General features: G+C 38.6%; 1 protein-coding gene across 1 annotated transcript; it reads left to right on the top strand.

Moving 5' to 3' along the window:
- The first annotated feature begins 2,216 nt into the window (after positions 1-2,216).
- On the top strand, positions 2,217-20,725 carry LOC142531637 (UDP-galactose/UDP-glucose transporter 5B-like). Its single transcript, XM_075637852.1, has 11 exons — positions 2,217-2,512; positions 2,993-3,106; positions 3,454-3,546; positions 3,696-3,761; positions 16,293-16,391; positions 17,083-17,162; positions 18,888-19,000; positions 19,600-19,688; positions 19,845-19,931; positions 20,072-20,140; positions 20,223-20,725. The coding sequence occupies exons 1-11, from the start codon at positions 2,399-2,401 to the stop codon at positions 20,334-20,336; spliced, it is 1,038 nt and encodes a 345-aa protein (XP_075493967.1). The 5' UTR covers positions 2,217-2,398; the 3' UTR covers positions 20,337-20,725.
- The last annotated feature ends 284 nt before the right edge of the window (positions 20,726-21,009 follow it).

Here is a 21,009-nt window from a genome sequence, read left to right as displayed (position 1 = left end):
AAAATAAAAAACTTGAAATTTTATGTCCAGGGATAAAACGATCTTTTTACACCTAAAAACTAATAAGCGTCATGGCAGTGCTCTAAACGTTGTTTTTATGATATTATGATTATTTTTAAATGTTTATAAAATTTTACATGATGAAATTATGAGTTTTAATGTCTATTTGATTTTTATGATTTAGGGAAGACATTTAAAAGACATGTTGCATGCTTGGTTTCAAAAACAAAAAGATTATGTTATGCATGATTTTTATAAAGTATTGAGAATGTAAAATATTGAAGGAAGTGAAGTAATTGTGACTATTGAGGTATGAGGTAAGAATGGAAATATCGTGAGGGAAAAGGCCCCAGAGAGAGCTCATTTATGGGAAAAGGCCCCAGAGGGAGCCCGACGATCGTATTTCTATTCGAAAGAGGATAGGCCATGGCCCAGTTGACCGGTGAGAGTGTTGCTGGTGTCCCCCGCCTCCCAGTACTGCGGTTTCATGTAGATGGATCCATCAAATTTTTGAGCTTTGAGGAAAGTCACAATTAACGATCTGAATTCAATAAAGGAAAAGAAAATTGTTTATGATCATGAAAAAGGTTTATGTTATGTCCTGTTGCGGAAAAAGAAAGGATAAAGTTAAGGTTTATGTTTGCATGTCATGAAAATGATACTTTTACGTAAAAGTATTTTCACTGTTGCATGTGGTTTTATACGTATTATTTGTTAAAAAGATTATGTCACTATGTGTGATGGATGCATGTGAGTTTGAGGGAGATCTTGATGGATGATTTGACTGGACTGAAGATGCACACAATCCGAGGAACAACTCTTCTACTTTTTCCGCTTTTATGATTTATGATTCATGCTTTACGTTAAGGATTTTAAGATTATTTATTTATGCTTATGAGAAATTTTAAGAGGTTTAGTATATGCTATACTTTTCAAATTTATTGCTTTTTAGGTTTGGTAAAACAATTGACGCTTTCATTTTTATGACTATTTCACGTGACTTTTAAAATGCTAGTTGGTTGATGTTTTATTTTAATGGGTAAAATATTTTATAAAAATATTTTTATGTAGTACATGTAATGGCCGAAAATATGATTGGAAAAAAAAAATTTCTAGTAGTTTTAAAGCAATAAAAAGGGTAGACGTTTCACATCCAACCTCATATGTGTCGGCAAGTTGTAGATCCATGAATTATGTTATCATATCATTTTATAAAATCTCCTATCGGTTTCAATTATAACACATAAAATCCATTCGATATTGATCATACTCAAAGTTGCAAGAAAAATCAATAACATAATCACGTATACTTAAAACCAAATTCAATCGTCAAAAAAATTCACAACATAAATGTTTAAGGATATGATCCCCTTAATCTCAATAAAAGAAACGAGAAAAAAAGAAAAACTCTTATATAGTTCTTATTCTTCTATTGAGTTCTCTTGTTCTCCTCATTTTACTACCTTCAGGCTCATTTCCGTGTGCCTCCTCCAATGAATATTACTCTAAATCCACCAGTCTCACGTGTATTAGGCTGCTATTATTTATTTCGGTCCAAAAATCAACCACAGAAAGAAATAAATTGTCCAGATGTTTTTATATCGCATTGCGTTGGGGCGGGTATTTTAGCACAAGGTCCTTGAATTGTTTCTGGGCATGCGTGCTCGCCCTAGTGCTCGGTCCTCGCAGCTCGCTCTTTTTTGCGCTGGCGCTAGTAAAAACACTCACCATTGAGTGCCATGATCTCACTTCTGCTAATAATTTCTTTCTTTTTAACAAGTACACCTACAAATCAATCAAAATATGCAAGAGACATACAATATGCATAAATTATGGCTAAAACAGAAAAATGCAGACTTAATACCCTAAAATTATACGATAATAGATTTAATTCATTCCCTTAGACGAAAAAATAATTTATTAAATTTGTCTAAAGAACGGAGGATGCAATGAAATTATCTTTAATTTAAAAGCACGATAAACGAGTCTATTATTTAAAACACAAGTTCTTATGACACAAGTTCTTATGAGATTATCTTACAAGTTAATTTTATATGACTAATCTTTTACACAACTCGACCCATAAAATGATATTATTTTTTATATCAAAATTATTAATTTTTATTAAATACATTGACCAATCAACTGTCTTGTTAGCCCATGTTATGACAACACCTACCATCTTTTAAATAAAAAGTAAAAAAAACTACAAATTTTAAGTGGAAAAGAAACCCCAGGCCGGATCAATTATCATTACAGAGGGTGGACGGACACTCAGGGAAGAGGCGCAGTGAAACGACGGCGTATAACACTTAAGAAGTGATAGTCCTTTATATGCTCACGATGTTGTGATCGTTTTCATTTGCGGGCGGCGGCGGATGGTTGGTTGGATTTGAATATGGCGGAGCCACCTTCACAATTGATCCAGACAATGAAAGAGAAGAAGATCCTGAAATTGTTGTTTGCCGTGGCTGGGATCATGTCTACACTTCTCATCTACGGAGTTTTACAGGTTAATTCTCTAGAAAATTGTTAGGTAATCATTGTTCATATAACACAGATTAAGTGAAACTATCTTTAGAATCACAATTAATCAATTGAAGCAGCAGCCGCTACTATTTAGAACCATAAAAATGTGTGTTTTGGAGGTTGATCGATGGGTTTACTGACGAGGGTTGCCGGACAAACTACTCGACGAGGAATTATTTCATAAAGTTGGTTTGAGCTAAACATAATCATCATTTGAATCTGCTGACTCCGGCATTCAACAATATGGTCTTCCCCAATAATGCTGGATGAAAGGAGAGTGCAAAATAAATGAGAATATGCTTTGTTATCATCGTGCCTGCACAATATAGTCCACCATAAAATATCATTTATGATCAATGCCAACTACAAAAAATGTTTATGTTGATATGACCTGATTTAATAATCTCTCAGTTAAGATAAAATTCTATTTCTGGATATATTGGTTGAAATTAGTTTATTACAGGAAAAGATTATGAGAATTCCATATGGGCCGAATAAAGAATATTTCAAGTACTCGTTGTTTCTCGTCTTTTGCAACCGCATTACGACTTCTGCCGTATCTGCTGGAGTTTTACTGGTAATTTGAATTTATAGCTTTATTGGTTAAATTTGTGTTGTTGTATGGATGTATTCTTCTATGTGTCTGTGTGCCTTAGTGTACTTTTTGTTGGAAAACCACAAAGTTTAAAGGTTAGTGCATGAGTTGTTGAACATAAATTCGATATATTTTGTTTGTCATGTAACTTTAATACAGAATATATGTTATATACTATAAAAAACATGATTGCAATTATTCATGACCAGATTTTGTAAACAATATCTCAAGGTTCATTGCTTTAGCAGCTTGACTAATGAGCTGGATGTGTTCCATGTTTGACCTCTTAAGCCTTCGAGTTCATTTCCTCAGCTTTCTATTTTCTCCAGGCTGGTAAAAAGGCTCTGGAACCTGTTGCTCCGATTTACAATTATTGTGTTGTTTCAGTGTCCAATATACTCACTACCACTTGTCAATACGAGGTAAGCTGTATTCAACTTTTGAAAAGATGGATCCAAATTCAGCTGCTTGCAAATAAATCCACGAAGTAACATTCATTAGAAAAATATTAGTTTATTTTTAATATTTAAAAATAATTCCTTGATATGAACTTAATTTTTGCTTGCCACAGGCCCTTAAATATGTCAGTTTCCCTATGCAGACATTGGCAAAGTGCGCTAAAATGATACCTGTAATGGTAAGACATTTTAATATCCTGCTATAGTTACTGTAAAGGCCTAAAATCCTTACTTGGAAATTTGCGGAAAATTTAAAATTTTTCTTTTTAAATAATTAAAATTGCCTCCTTCATAAATGAACTTATAAATAAAGTTTGATATTCAATGTGGCAGCGGAAGAATTAACATTTTTGAAATAACAGTAAAAAGTTTTTCCAACAATAATTAAAACGTTTGAGCCATCAATTAAAAATAAATGCTGAACTGAGGTCCTCGAGTCCTACTACTGCCGACTCGAGCCTGCTCACTGGTCCCCACCCTCGGCCCCGGCATCATCAGAACCTACAACAATCAAGTCTAGTGAGTCTAAAGACTCAACATGCATATATCGTAAATAACGAGTAAATACTATAGTAAAATTTCATGGAATAAAAATGTCGTGTCATGAGGCATAATGAAAAAGTGTCGTGTCATGATTAATTATAATACGTGCATAACTGAACTGAAAATATCATGGTAAAAATGTTTGCTCCTTGGAGCCCTGTACTGAAATAGCCTGTAATAATTTTCCTGGTGAGATTATGGTATACGCAAGTGGCCCCTGCACTGAAACTGACCGGTAACTGGCGACTGGATAAAATAGTAAACGTCTGATCAGACTGTAGCCACAGTATACTGGGTGAAACAAACTCAACTGACCGGTAACTGGCGACCGGACCGGTAACTGGCGATCGGATTTAGCAATAATCCCATGATAGTGAAATGGCCACAAGCAATATCGCATAATATATAAAAAATGAACATTTTATATATTTATGCACGTAATATAATTAAATGGCACAATTAAATATCCTGTAATAATTTACTGCATGGATTGGATCGCTCCCAGGCTCGCTGCAACCTAAATATGTCATGAAAAATATGCAATAGATTTATGGGACCAAACTATGCAATAACATTCTAAAATGTGACAATTACGCCTACCGACTTCGTATTTAATCATGACTCCGAACCAACCCGAACCAACACTGAACCGTCATGTAGTCATGATTAAAATACGCCTAAAATGATAAAATAATGCTCCTAAAATGGTGAGGGCCGAAATCTAGGGGAATGGAGGCCAAAACATGAAACGCTCTTTCGAGAGTCAATTTGGCACATTGCACCGTAAATTCTCGTACGACCTCAAAAATGATCCGAATGACGAACGGTCGAAAACATGACCTTCCTAACTCAATGAGGCACTGTCCAGTCCAAGGTCATAGGCTACAAGTCGACCGAGAACTCGAACGAGCCACTGAACCGTCACAGCAAGTTGCTGTCCAAAAATACAGCAGCTGTGCTTGGTTTGCTTGCGTCGTTTGCGAGGCTAATGGCCATTGGGGCTTGAACCACCGACCAGAACCTCTTACCAACATCCCAAGGAATGATTCGAACCATGGCTAAGGGCTTTAAACCAGCCACAATTCGGAATATTCCAGCAACAATCGAAAAGATTCACCCGAGAGCACCTTTGCATGCGCGTGTGGTGTTTAGCTTTGCTTGCTATCTCGTGTCGTTCCAGTGGCCATTTGATTGACCATGGCACGACCTAGACATCTAGGGGTATGGTATGAACCGTGGCTAAGGGCCATAGGCCAACCAAGATCCACACCAAACCACCCAAAACCGAAACTCATATGCTGTACCAAGGAAGGGCCGAAATGGGGAAAGGGGCTGTTCTTGCGTTTGATTTAAAACCGATAAACCATGGACCGAGCCACCAAAAGGGCGACTTAGTCACGTCTTAGACATGCTAGGGAAGTGATCTAATCATGGCTATAGGCCCTTGGGGCACCCAAGATCAGATCTATTCCCTTATGACCGCAACATCAGATTTTCGAACACAAATGGACACAAATGGAGTTGCTGTCATTTTCGAATTTCCAGCAAGCATGGGGGCTGAAACAATGGACTAAAGTGATCCTAATCCATCCTAGAACATGTCTAGATGTTGCCTTGGGAGCCTGGAACCGAACCAATACCTGAAACCACAACATCAAAGAAAACCGTGAAGCTTGAAAAGAAAGGGGCCGAAATTCTGCATGTTGTTCTTTTCTGAAAATGCTGATGTATTTCGGTTTTTACATGAAAGGGGGATCATGAAACATAAAAATATGATAGTATGACTTGATTGAAGAGTCAAGGAAGAATATATGCATGCCTGGTTTCGTTTGAAAGAAAAACGAAAAGAAGAGACGATCCGGCGCGGAGGAGGTGGAGCGCTTTCTATTCTACCTTGCTTCTTACTCGATTTTCTCCTATCTTCCTAGCTATTGAACCCATGGTTTTTAGCTTTGAAATTCTCTCAGATTTCGAGCAAGGGAGAGGGGGAAAGATGGTTAGGAGAGTGAGGGAAGTGGGTGCAAGATATAGGGGATAAATCAAGACCAAGTCTCCACCTTTTGAAATTTGAATTTGCTTGTTATCAAATGATTTTTGGAGGGATACAAGGGTGGAGTGTGGCCGATTTTTGCATGTCCAACAAGGCTAGGATAAGATTGATCATTAATTAAATGGTGCTAGGAAAAAATGAAGAGATTATCCTACTAATTAAATACAAAGAAAGGGTCAAAGGTGTTGAGTTGACAAGGTAATGCTTAGTCATCTAAGGGGCCGAAAATTCATCTAATAAATGGAAGGAAATATTGTTTAGTTGATAAATTTTAATACCTTAAGAGCCTTACCTATTCCTAATTAATTTAGTGAACTAACCCCTTAATTATGGAACTTAAATGAATTTATTTTCTACTCACCTCAAGTAACTTAAATAATTCCTTAAACTTCTTTATTAACTTAAATTAACTTACTTGCTAGCTAAAATAAATTCTGAAAATGATTTCTAAATCTTAAATTTTATCTCTAAACTCCAACTCCAGTCCGGCCTCACTGAAATAACTGAAAGAATAAAATTAAAACTACTGAAATGAAATAATTAACTTTAAAGAAAGGCACTTTAAATACTCATGCAACAAAATCATTTTAATTTAAATACTAGAACTATGCATGGTTTATACGTAGTCTAAGTGACGGGTTCTACAATCCTCCCCCCCCTTAAAAGAAATTTCGTCCTCGAAATTAAAACTCACCGAATAACTCAGGGTAACGATCTCTCATCTCCGACTCAGACTCCCATGTAGCTTCCTCCTCTGAATGGTTGAGCCATCTGACTTTGACTCGCTTAACCAACTTGTTCCGAAGCTTCTTCTCCTGCCTGTCTAGGATCTGCACTGGCCTCTCCTCATAAGATAGGTTCGGAGTAAGCTGCAACGGCTCAAAGTTCAGGACATGCGAAGGGTTCGCCATGTACTTCCTCAGCATGGAGACGTGGAACACATTGTGTACTCCGGCCAGATTCGGCGGAAGAGCCACACGATAAGCTAGCGTCCCAACTCTGTCGAGGATCTCAAATGGTCCAATGAATCTCGGGCTGAGCTTCCCTTTCTTGCCAAATCTCATGACACCCTTCATAGGTACCACTTTCACAAAGACATGGTCGCCGACAGCAAACTCTAAATCTCTGCTCCGCTGATCGGCATAACTCTTCTGTCGACTCAGAGCAGTCCTCATTCTATCACGGATCCGGGCTGCTACATCGACAGTCTGCTGAATAATATCTGGACCCAACTCTGCTCTCTCTCCTACTTCATCCCAATGAACAGGAGATCTACACTTGCGGCCATATAGTGCTTCATACGGAGCCATACCAATGGAAGACTGGAAGCTGTTGTTGTAGGTGAACTCAACCAATGGCAAGTTCGACTCCCAACTCCCTGAGAAATCAATGACGCAAGCACGGAGAAGATCCTCTAAAATCTGAATGACTCGCTCTGACTGCCCATCTGTCTACGGATGGAAAGCTGTGCTAAACAGCAACCTCGTACCCATAGTCGAATGCAAACTCTTCCAAAATGAGGAAGTGAATCTGGGATCTCTGTCAGATACGATAGAAACTGGAATACCATGGAGTCGGACTATCTCTCGGATATACAGCTCTGCATACTGAACCATGGTGAAAGTCGTCTTAATAGGCAAGAAGTGCGCTGACTTGGTAAGACGATCTACAATCACCCAGATAGCATTCGATCCTCTGGCTGACCTCGGCAATCCGGTCACAAAGTCCATGGTAACATTCTCCCACTTCCACTCGGGATTAGGGAGAGGCTTGAGCAAACCTGCTGGTCTCTGATGCTCCGCTTTCACTAATTGGCAAGTCAGGCACTCAGACACAAATCGCCTGATATCCTTCTTCATCCCTGGCCACCAATACAATAGCTGCAGATCCTTGTACATCTTCGTACTCCCTGGATGAATAGAGTACGGCGACGTATGGGCTTCTGATAAGATATCTGCTCGGATAGAATCACTGCTAGGAACCCATATCCTGTCTCGGTATCTCACAATACCATCACTGACTGAATACAAGACACTGCCCTTGGCCTCATCCCTCTGCTTCCACTTTGCTAACTGCTCATCTGATGACTGACCACTGCGAATACGGTCCAAAAGGGAAGACTGAATGGTCAAGGTAGATAGACGGGGAACTCTACCTTGAGGATAAGTCTCAAGATCAAACCTCTGCATCTCAATCTGAAGAGGTCTCGACACTGTCAACTGAGCCATCACTGCGACTTTTCTGCTCAATGCATCCGCAACTACATTAGCTTTACCCGGGTGGTAGCTAATGTCACAGTCATAATCCTTCACAAGCTCCAACCAACACCTCTGACGCATGTTCGGCTCCTTTTGCGTAAAGAAATACTTGAGGCTCTTGTGGTCGGTAAAGATCTGGCACTTCTCTCCATACAGATAATGCCTCCAATCTTCAAGGCAAAAACTACTGCGGCCAACTCTAGATCATGGGTAGGGTAGTTCTTCTCATGAGTCTTCAACTGTCTAGAAGCATAAGCTATCACCTTCCCATGCTGCATCAATACTGCGCCAAGACCGAGCTTCGAAGCATCGGTATACAGAACAAATTCACCGGACCCTGACGGCACGGCCAAAACTGGTGCTGAGATAAGAGCTTGCTTCAAAGTATCGAAGTTCTTCTGACACTCCTCGCTCCAAACAAATTTCACATTCTTCTTGGTCAGTGCTGTGAGTGGAACTGCAATCGAAGAGAATCCCTTAATGAACTTCCGATAATATCCTGCTAAGCCAAGAAAACTGCGGATCTCTGATGCATTTTGCGGCACAACCCAATCTCTGACTGCTGCAACTTTCGCTGGGTCTACCTCAATACCACTGCTGGATACAATGTGGCCTAATAACGCCACCTTCTCTAATCAGAATTCGCATTTACTGAACTTTGCGAATAATTTGTGCTTTTGCAATGTCTGCAACACTGTGGCCAGATGGCTGCTGTGATCCTCCCGATTCTTGGAGTAGACGAGAATGTCATCTATGAATACTATCACAAATTGGTCGAGGTATGGCTGAAATACGCGATTCATGAGATCCATGAAGATCGCTGGCGCATTCGTCAAACCGAACGGCATCACAAGAAACTCGTAGTGACCATAACGAGTCCTGAAAGCTGTCTTTGAAACATCAGCATCTCTCACCTTCAACTGGTGATAACCGGAACGCAGATCTATCTTAGAGAAAATCGAAGCTCCCTGCAACTGGTCAAAAAGATCCTCAATCCTCGGAAGTGGGTATTTATTCTTCACTGTAACCCTGTTCAACTCTCGATAGTCAATACAAAGCCTCATCGTGCCATCTTTCTTCTTAACAAACAAGACTGGCGCGCCCCAAGGTGAGAAACTAGGGCGAATGAACTCCTTGTCAAGAAGTTCCTGAATCTGCTTCTTAAGCTCTGCTATCTCTGTCGGTGCAAGTCGGTACGGTGCTTTTGAAATCAGAGCCGTACCTGGCATAAGCTCTATGGAAAACTCCGCCTCTCTCTCAGGTGGCATACCAGAGACGTCCTCAGGAAAAACGTCTAAGAAGTCTCTAACAATCGGAACATCTGAGGCTGACTGACTGCGTGCCTCGGGCACATATACAAAGGTTGCTAGAAACGCCCGACACCCTCTATGCATGAGCTTCCTAGCCTGAACATATGGAATAATACAAGGTAGAGGAAAGTACCTGTCTGGCTCAAATAAGAACTGCGTCATTCCAGGCGGGCGGACTAGAACAGATCTCCGCTAGAAGTCAATCAAAACTCTGTTCCGCAGTAGCCAATCCATCCCTAGTATAATGTCAAACTCTGGCATCGGCAGTACGATCAGATCCGCATAAACAAGGTTGCCATGGAGCTCAAGATCTATGTCTCGGATCACACTGGTGGCTGCCATCTCCTCGCCAGACGGCAGTACTACGGAATAGGCTATATCTAGCCCAATGGTCTTAACTTTAAGGAAATTAGCAAAGACCTATGAAATGAATGAGTGAGTGGCCCCTGAATCTATCAAGCCCTTCGTAGCGAAACCGGATATAAAAATTCTCCCTGAAAGATCGGAACTCTAAGTTGAACCCAATAGTTACAAAGGCTAAACTTATAGACATGCAAAGGTTGAAGTTCTTCTAACTTAAATTTCCAAAATATTACAAAGTAGAGCATGCAATCCTAACGCAATTCTATGTTCAAAATATTAACCCAAAACATTAAGTTCCAAATGCAGACTCAAAGCTTAAGGTACCTGTCATCAGCATAGTATCGGGGTTCGTCTCCGTCGCATGGAGAGCAAACACTCTGCCCTGGGTAGGCAGGTTCCTTTGAGGGCACTGCAGAAATAAGTGGTCTGGACTACCACACCTATAACACTTTCCTGAGCCGTACAAACATGCTCCAGGATGGCGACGTGAACACTTAGGACAGACTGGGCGCTCAGGAGCCCTCGGGGCTGGGCGTCCCCGCTGCTGCTGCTGGCCTCTGTTTCTAGGCGGTCCGTGAAAAGGCCTCTTGTTCTGCTGCTGATGCTGCTGAGGAGGAGGGCGGTGCGGTACCTGGGCTGGTCGCTTTCCCAAGCGATCTCTCTCGATATCACGCTGATCCTGCTCTGCAGCTAGGGCTTTGGAGACAGCGACCTCATAAGAAGTAGGGTCAGACACCCTAACATCACGGCGCAAGATCGGCCGTAGACCCACCAGAAAATGCATCATCTTGGCTCTAGCATCGTTTGCGATCAGGGGTACAAAATGACAACCCCTCTCGAACTTACGGATGAACTCCGTAACAGTCATATCTCCTTGCCTCAAGCTCATAAACTCAGTGGTCAACCTGGTGCGCACTTCCTCAGCAAAGTATTTGGAGTAGAACACCTCCGTGAAACGTGCCCAAGTCAGGGTAGCCAAGTCAAGGGCTACTGAAGCTCCTTCCCACCTTAAGCGGGCGTCTCCTCCGAAAAGATAAGAGGCACAATGAACTCGATCCGCATCGCCAAGCTCCATGAAATCAAAAATAACCTCGAGGGACTTGATCCAGCCCTCGGCAATCATGGGGTCAGACGTCCCAGAAAACTCTTTCGGACGCATCTTCATGAATCTTTCGTAGACAGCCTCGGGCCCTGTCGGCCTGGTCGCCACAGCATTGTTCCCCGCAAACTGTGCGAAGAACTGAGTCATCCCAGCTAACATCTGGGCATTCATGTCCAAGGGAGGTGGAGGTGGTAAGTCTCTCTCCTGCCTCGGCTCCTCTCTGCCCTCTCGGCGAGGCTTATCCTCAGTAGGGTGCTCAAGGATGCGTCTAGGGGGCATACTGTTCCATATATAACCCATACGTAACTAACAATGCATAATTCCATAATTTATTTAAATTTAAATACTGAACAAATAAAATGAATCTGCACATACAATGCTTCATGAAATCATGCCGTTAAGAAAATAATTCATGCTTTAAAGAAAATGCGTAAATATAAACTTACAGACCGAAGACGTGACTTCGTGAGCTTCTCTTGGTCAGTAGTAGTACAACCCTATACAGAACCACCGCTCTGATACCATCTGTAAAGGCCTAAAATCCTTACTTGGAAATTTGCGGAAAATTTAAAATTTTTCTTTTTAAATAATTAAAATTGCCACCTTCATAAATGAACTTATAAATAAAGTTTGATGTTCAATGTGGCAGCGGAAGAATTAACATTTTTGAAATAACAGTAAAAAGTTTTTCCAACAATAATTAAAACGTTTGAGCCATCAATTAAAAATAAATGCTGAACTGAGGTCCTCGGGTCCTTTTATTGCCGACTCGAGCCTGCTCACTGGTACCCGCTCTCGGCCCCGGCATCATCAGAACCTACAACAATCAAGTCTAGTGAGTCTAAAGACTCAACATGCATATATCGTAAATAACGAGTAAATACTATAGTAAAATTTCATGGAATAAAAATGTCGTGTCATGAGGCATGATGAAAAAGTGTCGTGTCATGATTAATTATAATACGTGCATAACTGAACTGAAAATATCATGGTAAAAATGTTTGCTCCTTGGAGCCCTGTACTGAAATAGCCTGTAATAATTTTCGTGGTGAGATTATGGTATACGCAAGTGGCCCCTGCACTGAAACTGACCGGTAACTGGCGACCGGATAATAAAATGCTCCCATGACCGGTAACTGGCGACCGGATAAAATAGTAAACGTCTGATCAGACTGTAGCCACAGTATACTGGGTGAAACAAACTCAACTGACCGGTAACTGGCGACCGGACCGGTTACTGGCGACCGGATTTAGCAATAATCCCATGATAGTGAAATGGCCACAAGCAATATCGCATAATCTCAAAAAAATGAACATTTTATATATTTATGCACGTAATATAATTAAATGGCACAATTAAATATCCTGTAATAATTTACTGCATGGATTGGATCGCTCCCAGGCTCGCTGCAACCTAAATATGTCATGAAAAATATGCAATAGATTTATGGGACCAAACTATGCAATAACATTCTAAAATGTGACAATTACGCCTACCGACTTCGTATTTAATCATGACTCCGAACCAACCCGAACCAACACTGAACTGTCATGTAGTCATGATTAAAATACGCCTAAAATGATAAAATAATGCTCCTAAAATGGTGAGGGCCGAAATCTAGGGGAATGGAGGCCAAAACATGAAACGCTCTTTCGAGAGTCAATTTGGCACATTGCACCGTAAATTCTCGTACGACCTCAAAAATGATCCGAATGACGAACGGTCGAAAACATGACCTTCCTAACTCAATGAGGCACTGTCCAGTCCAAGGTCATAGGCTACAAGTCGACCGAGAACTCGAACGAGCCACTGAACCGTCACAGCAAGTTGCTGTCCAAAAATACAGCAGCTGTGCTTGGTTTGCTTGCGTCGTTTGCGAGGCTAATGGCCATTGGGGCTTGAACCACCGACCAGAACCTCTTACCAACATCCCAAGGAATGATTCGAACCATGGCTAAGGGCTTTAAACCAGCCACAATTCGGAATATTCCAGCAACAATCGAAAAGATTCACCCGAGAGCACCTTTGCATGCGCGTGTGGTGTTTAGCTTTGCTTGCTGTCTCGTGTCGTTCCAGTGGCCATTTGATTGACCATGGCACGACCTAGACATCTAGGGGTATGGTATGAACCGTGGCTAAGGGCCATAGACCAACCAAGATCCACACCAAACCACCCGAAACCGAAACTCATATGCTGTACCAAGGAAGGGCCGAAATGGGGAAAGGGGCTGTTCTTGCGTTTGATTTAAAAACCGATGCACCATGGACCGAGCCACCAAAAGGGCGACTTAGTCACGTCTTAGACATGCTAGGAAATTGATCTAATCATGGCTATAGGCCCTTGGAGCAGCCAAGATCAGATCTATTCCCTTATGACCGCAACATCAGATTTTCGAACACAAATGGACACAAATGGAGTTGCTGTCATTTTCGAATTTCCAGCAAGCATGGGGGCTGAAACAATGGACTAAAGTGATCCTAATCCATCCTAGAACATGTCTAGATGTTGCCTTGGGAGCCTGGAACCGAACCAATACCTGAAACCACAACATCAAAGAAAACCGTGAAGCTTGAAAAGAAAGGGGCCGAAATTCTGCATGTTGTTCTTTTCTGAAAATGCTGATGTATTTCGGTTTTTACATGAAAGGGGGATCATGAAACATAAAAATATGATAGTATGACTTGATTGAAGAGTCAAGGAAGAATATATGCATGCCTGGTTTCGTTTGAAAGAAAAACGAAAAGAAGAGACGATCCGGCGCTGAGGAGGTGGAGCGCTTTCTATTCTACCTTGCTTCTTACTCGATTTTCTCCTATCTTCCTAGCTATTGAACCCACGGTTTTTAGCTTTGAAATTCTCTCAGATTTCGAGCAAGGGAGAGGGGGAAAGATGGTTAGGAGAGTGAGGGAAGTGGGTGCAAGATATAGGGGATAAATCAAGACCAAGTCTCCACCTTTTGAAATTTGAATTTGCTTGTTATCAAATGATTTTTGGAGGGATACAAGGGTGGAGTGTGGCCGATTTTTGCATGTCCAACAAGGCTAGGATAAGATTGATCATCAATTAAATGGTGCTAGAAAAAAAATGAAGAGATTATCCTACTAATTAAATACAAAGAAAGGGTCAAAGGTGTTGAGTTGGCAAGGTAATGCTTAGTCATCTAAGGGGCCGAAAATTCATCTAATAAATGGAAGGAAATATTGTTTAGTTGATAAATTTTAATACTTTAAGAGCCTTACCTATTCCTAATTAATTTAGTGAACTAACCCCTTAATTATGGAACTTAAATGAATTTATTTTCTACTCACCTCAAGTAACTTAAATAATTCCTTAAACTTCTTTATTAACTTAAATTAACTTACTTGCTAGCTAAAATAAATTCTGAAAATGATTTCTAAATCTTAAATTTTATCTCTAACTCCAACTCCAGTCCGGCCTCACTGAAATAACTGAAAGAATAAAATTAAAACTACTGAAATGAAATAATTAACTTTAAAGAAAGGCACTTTAAATACTCATGCAACAAAATCATTTTAATTTAAATACTAGAACTATGCATGGTTTATACGTAGTCTAAGTTACGGGTTCTACAGTTACTCTTTCTTGAGAAATAAGAAATCAGAAACATAAGTTACTGTTCTGATATTAGTTGGCCAAAAAACGTCTACTGAGTACTGACAAGAACTCCGTGAAGGATTTTTTAATTTTTTTTATCTTTTCCATGTAACTGTATCTACAGTCATTCTTCTGATTCAGATCATGACTGTAACAGTGTCACCCAGTCAGGTGTAGCATTTGACTGCACTAATGCTAAATTAATTGGTTGTGCTATAGAAAAACTGAGCAGTTGTCCAGAAGATTAGAGAAGCAGTTAGTAGTATAAAGGGAGATTGGATATATCAATTGGAAGGGTTATTTGGCAACTGACCCCATGTAATTTATAATTATTTATTTATATATATTTTTAAATAGCCTTCTCTAGTGTTAAAAGTAACCTAAAGATGGTCATTTTCTTAAAAAAAAAATTTGCAGTGTCAAATTCTTCCCCTGGTCAGAACCCTCGGTGAAAATTAATGATGCGTTGGATCGTTGAAATCAAAGAATTTCAAATCCAAGATTTAAATCCATTGTGGCTGTTTGAATACTCTTGAATTCCATGAATTAGAAATCCGTCCTTCCTTTTTTAGCTTGTTTATGAAACAACATAGTGATTTTAAATTCTCACAAAATAAATTCACTTTCCAAATCCAAATAACTCCATCCAAACGCAACTTCAGTCAATTTTAAAAATTTTGGGTCTGATTTGTATATACACGGAGCTATAGTAGTTTTGTTCTTGATTGCCCAAGCCTGTAAGCTCTAGAGTTGATCCCAAAGACAGATGAGAGCTATGCCGAATGTTCCGGATCACAACTTAATAGACCAATAAAATAATTTTTGTTATTGCAAGTTACAGTGTGTAGAAAAACAAATAAGCAAAATAATCTGACAAAAGAACTCAAGAGTTTATACTGGTTTGAAAGTGCTATATTTCTCTCACATCCTCTTTTCATACTCGTGAAAGGATTTCAATCACTGTCTTTGATCTGCACAATAGCAACGGCCTGAACCACTCATTTATCACAAGACTGGACCACTAGCTATTATACTTAAACTAACACATAGTTTCATTCCGGAACTCTACATCTTTCACACTGATATATCTGTCTTTGATGTTTTCTCTGGAGAAATGAATCACTCAAAAATTGACTTAAGGATTACTCTTGTATGCTGTTGCGCAACACACTGATATGAGAGTGATAAGTGCTCCTGAAAGATATCATATTTATAAATATAGAGCAGTGCGAAGTTGTTCGTTGAGTTCTGGAAACAATTATAGCCTGATAGATAGGTGAGAGATGATGTCTGTTCAACAACTTCTTCAGTTTTCATATCTTGAGCAATTTATAGATGAGTAATTGAGTGGAGCGAAAAGCCTCTTATTTTCAAATGCCTTTTGAATATGTTTGAATTGGCACTGGAGGGTATTCGAATACTCTATTCTTCTAATTCTTTCACCCTTCTTTTCCCATGTGAATGCAGATTTGGGGCACCGTCATCATGCAAAAGACGTACTCTGGACGCGATTATGTATTTGCCTTTTTAGTGACACTTGGGTGTTCGATATTTATTTTATATCCGGTAATGCCTGTGAATTTATAACTAGTTACCAGCCTTTTATATGGATCCAGCATGCCAAACAACTATTTTCAGAGAAAATTATTCACATAAAAAAGTGCAACTATATTTGATTTACAGTGGGCATCTCTACCATTTAATTTGTTATTCTCCTACTTCTTGTTTATGGTTTTGGTATTTCTACGGCATGCTTTCATAACTCCTTTTTAGTTTCTTGTAGTTAGTTAAAAAGTTGTTCTACAGATTGATGTGATGATTAGGAATAAATTGTTACGGAAGAAGCCTTATGATGTTGTCTGAGAGTTTTTCTCAAAGTGTAGCAAACAATTTTTGTGTTATAAAAGACATTGATTTTTATTTTCTAGGTGTCGGTTACTTTGATGGGATTGTTTTCAGACCGCCAACATTGAACTATGTCATTGAATGGATAGAAAAGAATCATATTTGTCTTTTGCTGTATTATATGTTCTTCACAGCTTACAGGATTGAATTGATACTCAACATTGATATTATCGATCTTATGAAATGTCATAAATCTTATAAAATGCCTGTTTACGACATTTTTTACCGTTATAGTTGTTTATGGCTGATTAAAAAATTGCTTTGCATTTTAGTCTGAAAACACTTTTGATTTTTTGAGTTGTTTTGTCAATGGTTGACTAATGACTAGAGTTTGTTTTTTTAAAAAATGTAGACAACTGGTGATATCAGCCTCTACAGTCAAGGAAGGGAAAGCACGGTTTGGGGTGTTTCGTTGATGCTTGGTTATCTTGGGTACAAGAACTTAACTCTTACTGTTAGCCTGTTAGTACTTGGTTGGTTTATTCAACCATACATTGACAAAATGATATGCTACTTCTAAATTTGGGCACTATTAAGTTGCTGGGTGCATTAAACATGCCATGCATCTGACCCAGCAGTTGATTTATGTCCAAATCTCCAAGAACCCCTCAACTATTTTCCAAATTATTTATCAAATTCCAAATATGATTTCTCAATTATAAACTGTTGCAAATGTTTGTCTATTGGTTCATTTCTACGTTCATCTGCATCCATGGTAACTAGCAATGTGCACTCTCTAAACATGCAGTTTTGGCACAATGCACCCTTAAGTTGTATTTTTGTCATTTAACACCATTATGTATTTTTTTTGTTGTAGTTTCACCCTTACCAATTTTTCATCATGGATCTGACCAATTCGAGGTGCAACTTGGTTATTGAATATTTTTTATTTTCATATGTAGCATTAATTACCTCGATAGTTGCATATTAAACAAATCAAAACATTATTAAAATATATTAAAATACATAATGGAGAACATATATTTAAAATTTAAAACAAATAAAATATATCTTAATAATCAATATAATGTTGAAATTACTGTAGATGAACATGTGTTGAAGAAAACTTTATTGCAATCATTTGTAAGGCTGATATGACATCACATGCCTTCAAAAAAAATTTCTTTTATATACTAAAAGCTAATGTAATTCAATAATAAATTTTATTTCTTTTATGAGAAAATAAATTTTATTATGTTGCTTTAAGTTTTTAGTAAAAAAAAATTTCGATTCAAGCAGTCGTATTACTAATTATGTTAATTTATCAAAAATACAATTGAAAGATTGCATTGTGCCAAAACTGTGTATGTAGAGGGTGCACATTGTCTCTTGGACCTAGTTCTAACATCATAATTTCATAAAATGAAATCTGATTATCCTGCATAGTCTATTTGAGAGAAAATTTTGACTTTGAATGCCTGTTGGCATTAAGAGTACAGTTTTAGGTATGTCAACTTCTTCAAATCCTCATCTAACTTGTGGAGGCATCAACGGCCTCCAACGCGAAGAACTAAAGCATTTTTATACAGTGTCGAAGTACAACTAGTAAAATGTAATGTCTAATAACCATAGCAACTTTCCATATCTCGACTTTTTTTTGTTCCTAGGGCGAGGTGCTTTTAGAAAGGTTACTGACTGGTATTAGGTTCTTCTAAAGGCGACGATTCTATGAGCTGCAGTTCCGTAGTTGGAACTTTTCTACTGGGATTTTAACTTTGTTATTTGCGTGTGTCCATAATACGTATCTTTCGCTACAGGGTCACCTAATATGGTTCCCCTTCCTATAACTGTTCTACTCTATTATCAGTTACCTCCATGCTAAATAACTAAAAAAATTCCCATTAAAATGTTGCTTTATATTCTCTGCTAAGAGTTTCTCCTGATGGGAAACTAGCTAAAAAATTTGTGTTTCTATAGCATTCACTCATTAGATCTTTCTCATAACCAACATAAACCTTGTAGAACCCTAGAAATATGATTATGAGATTATTTTATACTGTTAAGTTCAGAACTGAAGCGTATTTTGCAATGCCAGCCAGGATGTGATGGATTCATTAAATTTAAGATGAGTTAGCTGCTAATCTACCCCTCCCTTAGTAAGCTGATGAGTAAAGTTGTGTTTCTAACCTGGTACTTGAATGTTACTTGATTCTGCAGTTTTGATGGCTTCACAAGCACATTTCAGGATAAACTTTTCAGAGGCTACAACATGGAGATTCACAATCAGATATTTTATACGACACTATGTTCTTGCATGCTCAGTTTTATTGGTAAGTTAAAATTTTGATTGGCTATTCCATGTTCTCAAGCTTTTGCCCTTTGGAATATCCTTAACTATTATGAAAAGCTGAGACTGCTATTAATAAGTTCCCACAATCAGAGGAAGATTAGATTGTTGTCTCGTAAATTGCACTTCGATCTAGGAAATAACCTCATTAGGAGTAGTGTTGGCTCGAAACGAGGCACATACTTTTGATTTCTCAAATTTTGTTTTAGAACTTTATGTAAAGATTTTGATTTCCCTTTATATTTTTGGTACTGTTCAAGCTTTGGTATGTTTGCCGTTCCAGGATATAATTAGTTAGTTGATTTTTGATGAGTTTGAAGTTTTTCCGGCTTCTGTAGATTGCCATTGTCCTCGGGTTACTTTCTTTTATTTAACCCCTGTGCAACATAAATTCTCTCATCTGATTCATCGTATTTGGTTTAGCTGTATAAATATTTGATGATAGTTCTGTTTATTATTTGTCAGCCAGTCATCCTGGAATTACTTTCTAACATCAAACATGACTTTGGTTTTTTGTATTTTTGTTAATTTTGTATTTTAGCTGCAATTAATGATGATAGGTTCTGTTTGATTTCAAAATAGGTCTAATCTTACAAGGCAATCTTCTCATGGCCATAGATTTTGTTTCTCGGCATAATGACTGTTTCATTGACATTGCAATTCTTTCAACTGTAAGTCCCATCGACATACTTTGCCACTCACAAACATTATCCTCAATAATCAGTTCTCATAGTTGGTCGGATCGTGTTCATATATTTGGCTTAATCCCGCCTAGCGAACACACGAAGTGAAGTTGCCATTCTTAGCTTGACTTGCTCTTGTTTCAGGTAGCAACAATTAGTCAATTCTTTATTTCATATACCATCCGCAACTTTGGTGCTTTGACATTTGCCACGATAATGACCACAAGACAGGTATGAATTATGATTACAATTTTTGAAATATCTATTTATTAGATAATCCTAATCCTTGAATTTAAGGATTTTCTTGAAGGAAATCGCTGTTGCTGTTAATTTTTTTGTGAACACCTGATTCAGTTGTGTGTTTGTTACAGTTGGTGAGCATTCTATTGTCCTGCATTTGGTTTGGCCACCCGCTCAGCCCAGAACAAATAATTGGAGCAGTAAACATCCATGTTATTTTTTCTTTGTTTATTACCTTATCATAGTCTTGATTTCTGTTCTCTTTTTCTGAACTCTTTACAGGCTATTGTCTTTGGATCGATATATTCTAAAAGCTTTTTAAAAAGTAAACAGAGTTCACTAAACACAGAACTCACAGCAAATGGAGCGGCTAGTCCACCGAGGCCAAATCCATAGTGTCATTCATGCCTGTAGGCCGTGAAATTTACTGACTAGAGGGTGAAACATGACTGCCTTTACATAGCTGGAGCAAAGCGAGATTATTGGACACAACAGGTTAGTTTTAGAGTAAATTTATCTGGACACGGGCCAGTGGCCAGCATCAAATGCCCTCAGAGTTCCCTCAAGTAGGTTTCATTTGATATAATGAATACATAAACCATGTGTTTCAATATAGATTCCAGATTTATTTATAGGAGGAATCGTTTTGGATGAAAACCACATGTGGTTCATTAGTCAATGTTGTGGGGACATTGTTTTCAAACCCCTTTATTTATCTAAAGTTTGTCTTTATGTAGAACATGAAGGTTTCTGCAAAAAAATAAAAATAAAAATTAAAAAATTGATCTCTCGAGTTGCCCACTATATATGACTTTTCATTTTGCCTCTTGAGGAAACAAGTAACTCGAACCCAAAACCTATGCTGCAGAGAATTAACTCAAGCAGATACATGTTTATTATTTAATCATTTGTGGACATTCTCTATTTTAAAACGTAATTTTACTTTTTCTTGGTGAGTGGCACCGATGTGAAGGTGAATACAGTTGGGGTGAATACAGTTGGGATCAGGGAGATTGATTTAGAGGATGGTGAATGAATAATCTCAACAATTTCAAAATTAACTCGGTGG

This window comes from Primulina tabacum, chromosome 2, assembly GCF_025594145.1.
Source record: "Primulina tabacum isolate GXHZ01 chromosome 2, ASM2559414v2, whole genome shotgun sequence".
Taxonomy (NCBI): domain Eukaryota; kingdom Viridiplantae; phylum Streptophyta; class Magnoliopsida; order Lamiales; family Gesneriaceae; genus Primulina; species Primulina tabacum.
The sequence above is the reverse complement of the archived record's forward strand: the minus strand, read 5'-3'. Positions and strand labels throughout refer to the sequence as shown.

Excerpts from the sequence above, each read along its gene's own strand:
- LOC142531637 (XM_075637852.1), top strand. The coding sequence starts at position 2,399 with ATGGCGGAGCCACCTTCACAATTGATCCAGACAATGAAAGAGAAGAAG. Across the intron at positions 19,932-20,071 it reads CGATAATGACCACAAGACAG|TTGGTGAGCATTCTATTGTC; the intron begins GTATGAATTATG and ends TGTTTGTTACAG. Across the intron at positions 20,141-20,222 it reads CAGAACAAATAATTGGAGCA|GCTATTGTCTTTGGATCGAT; the intron begins GTAAACATCCAT and ends AACTCTTTACAG.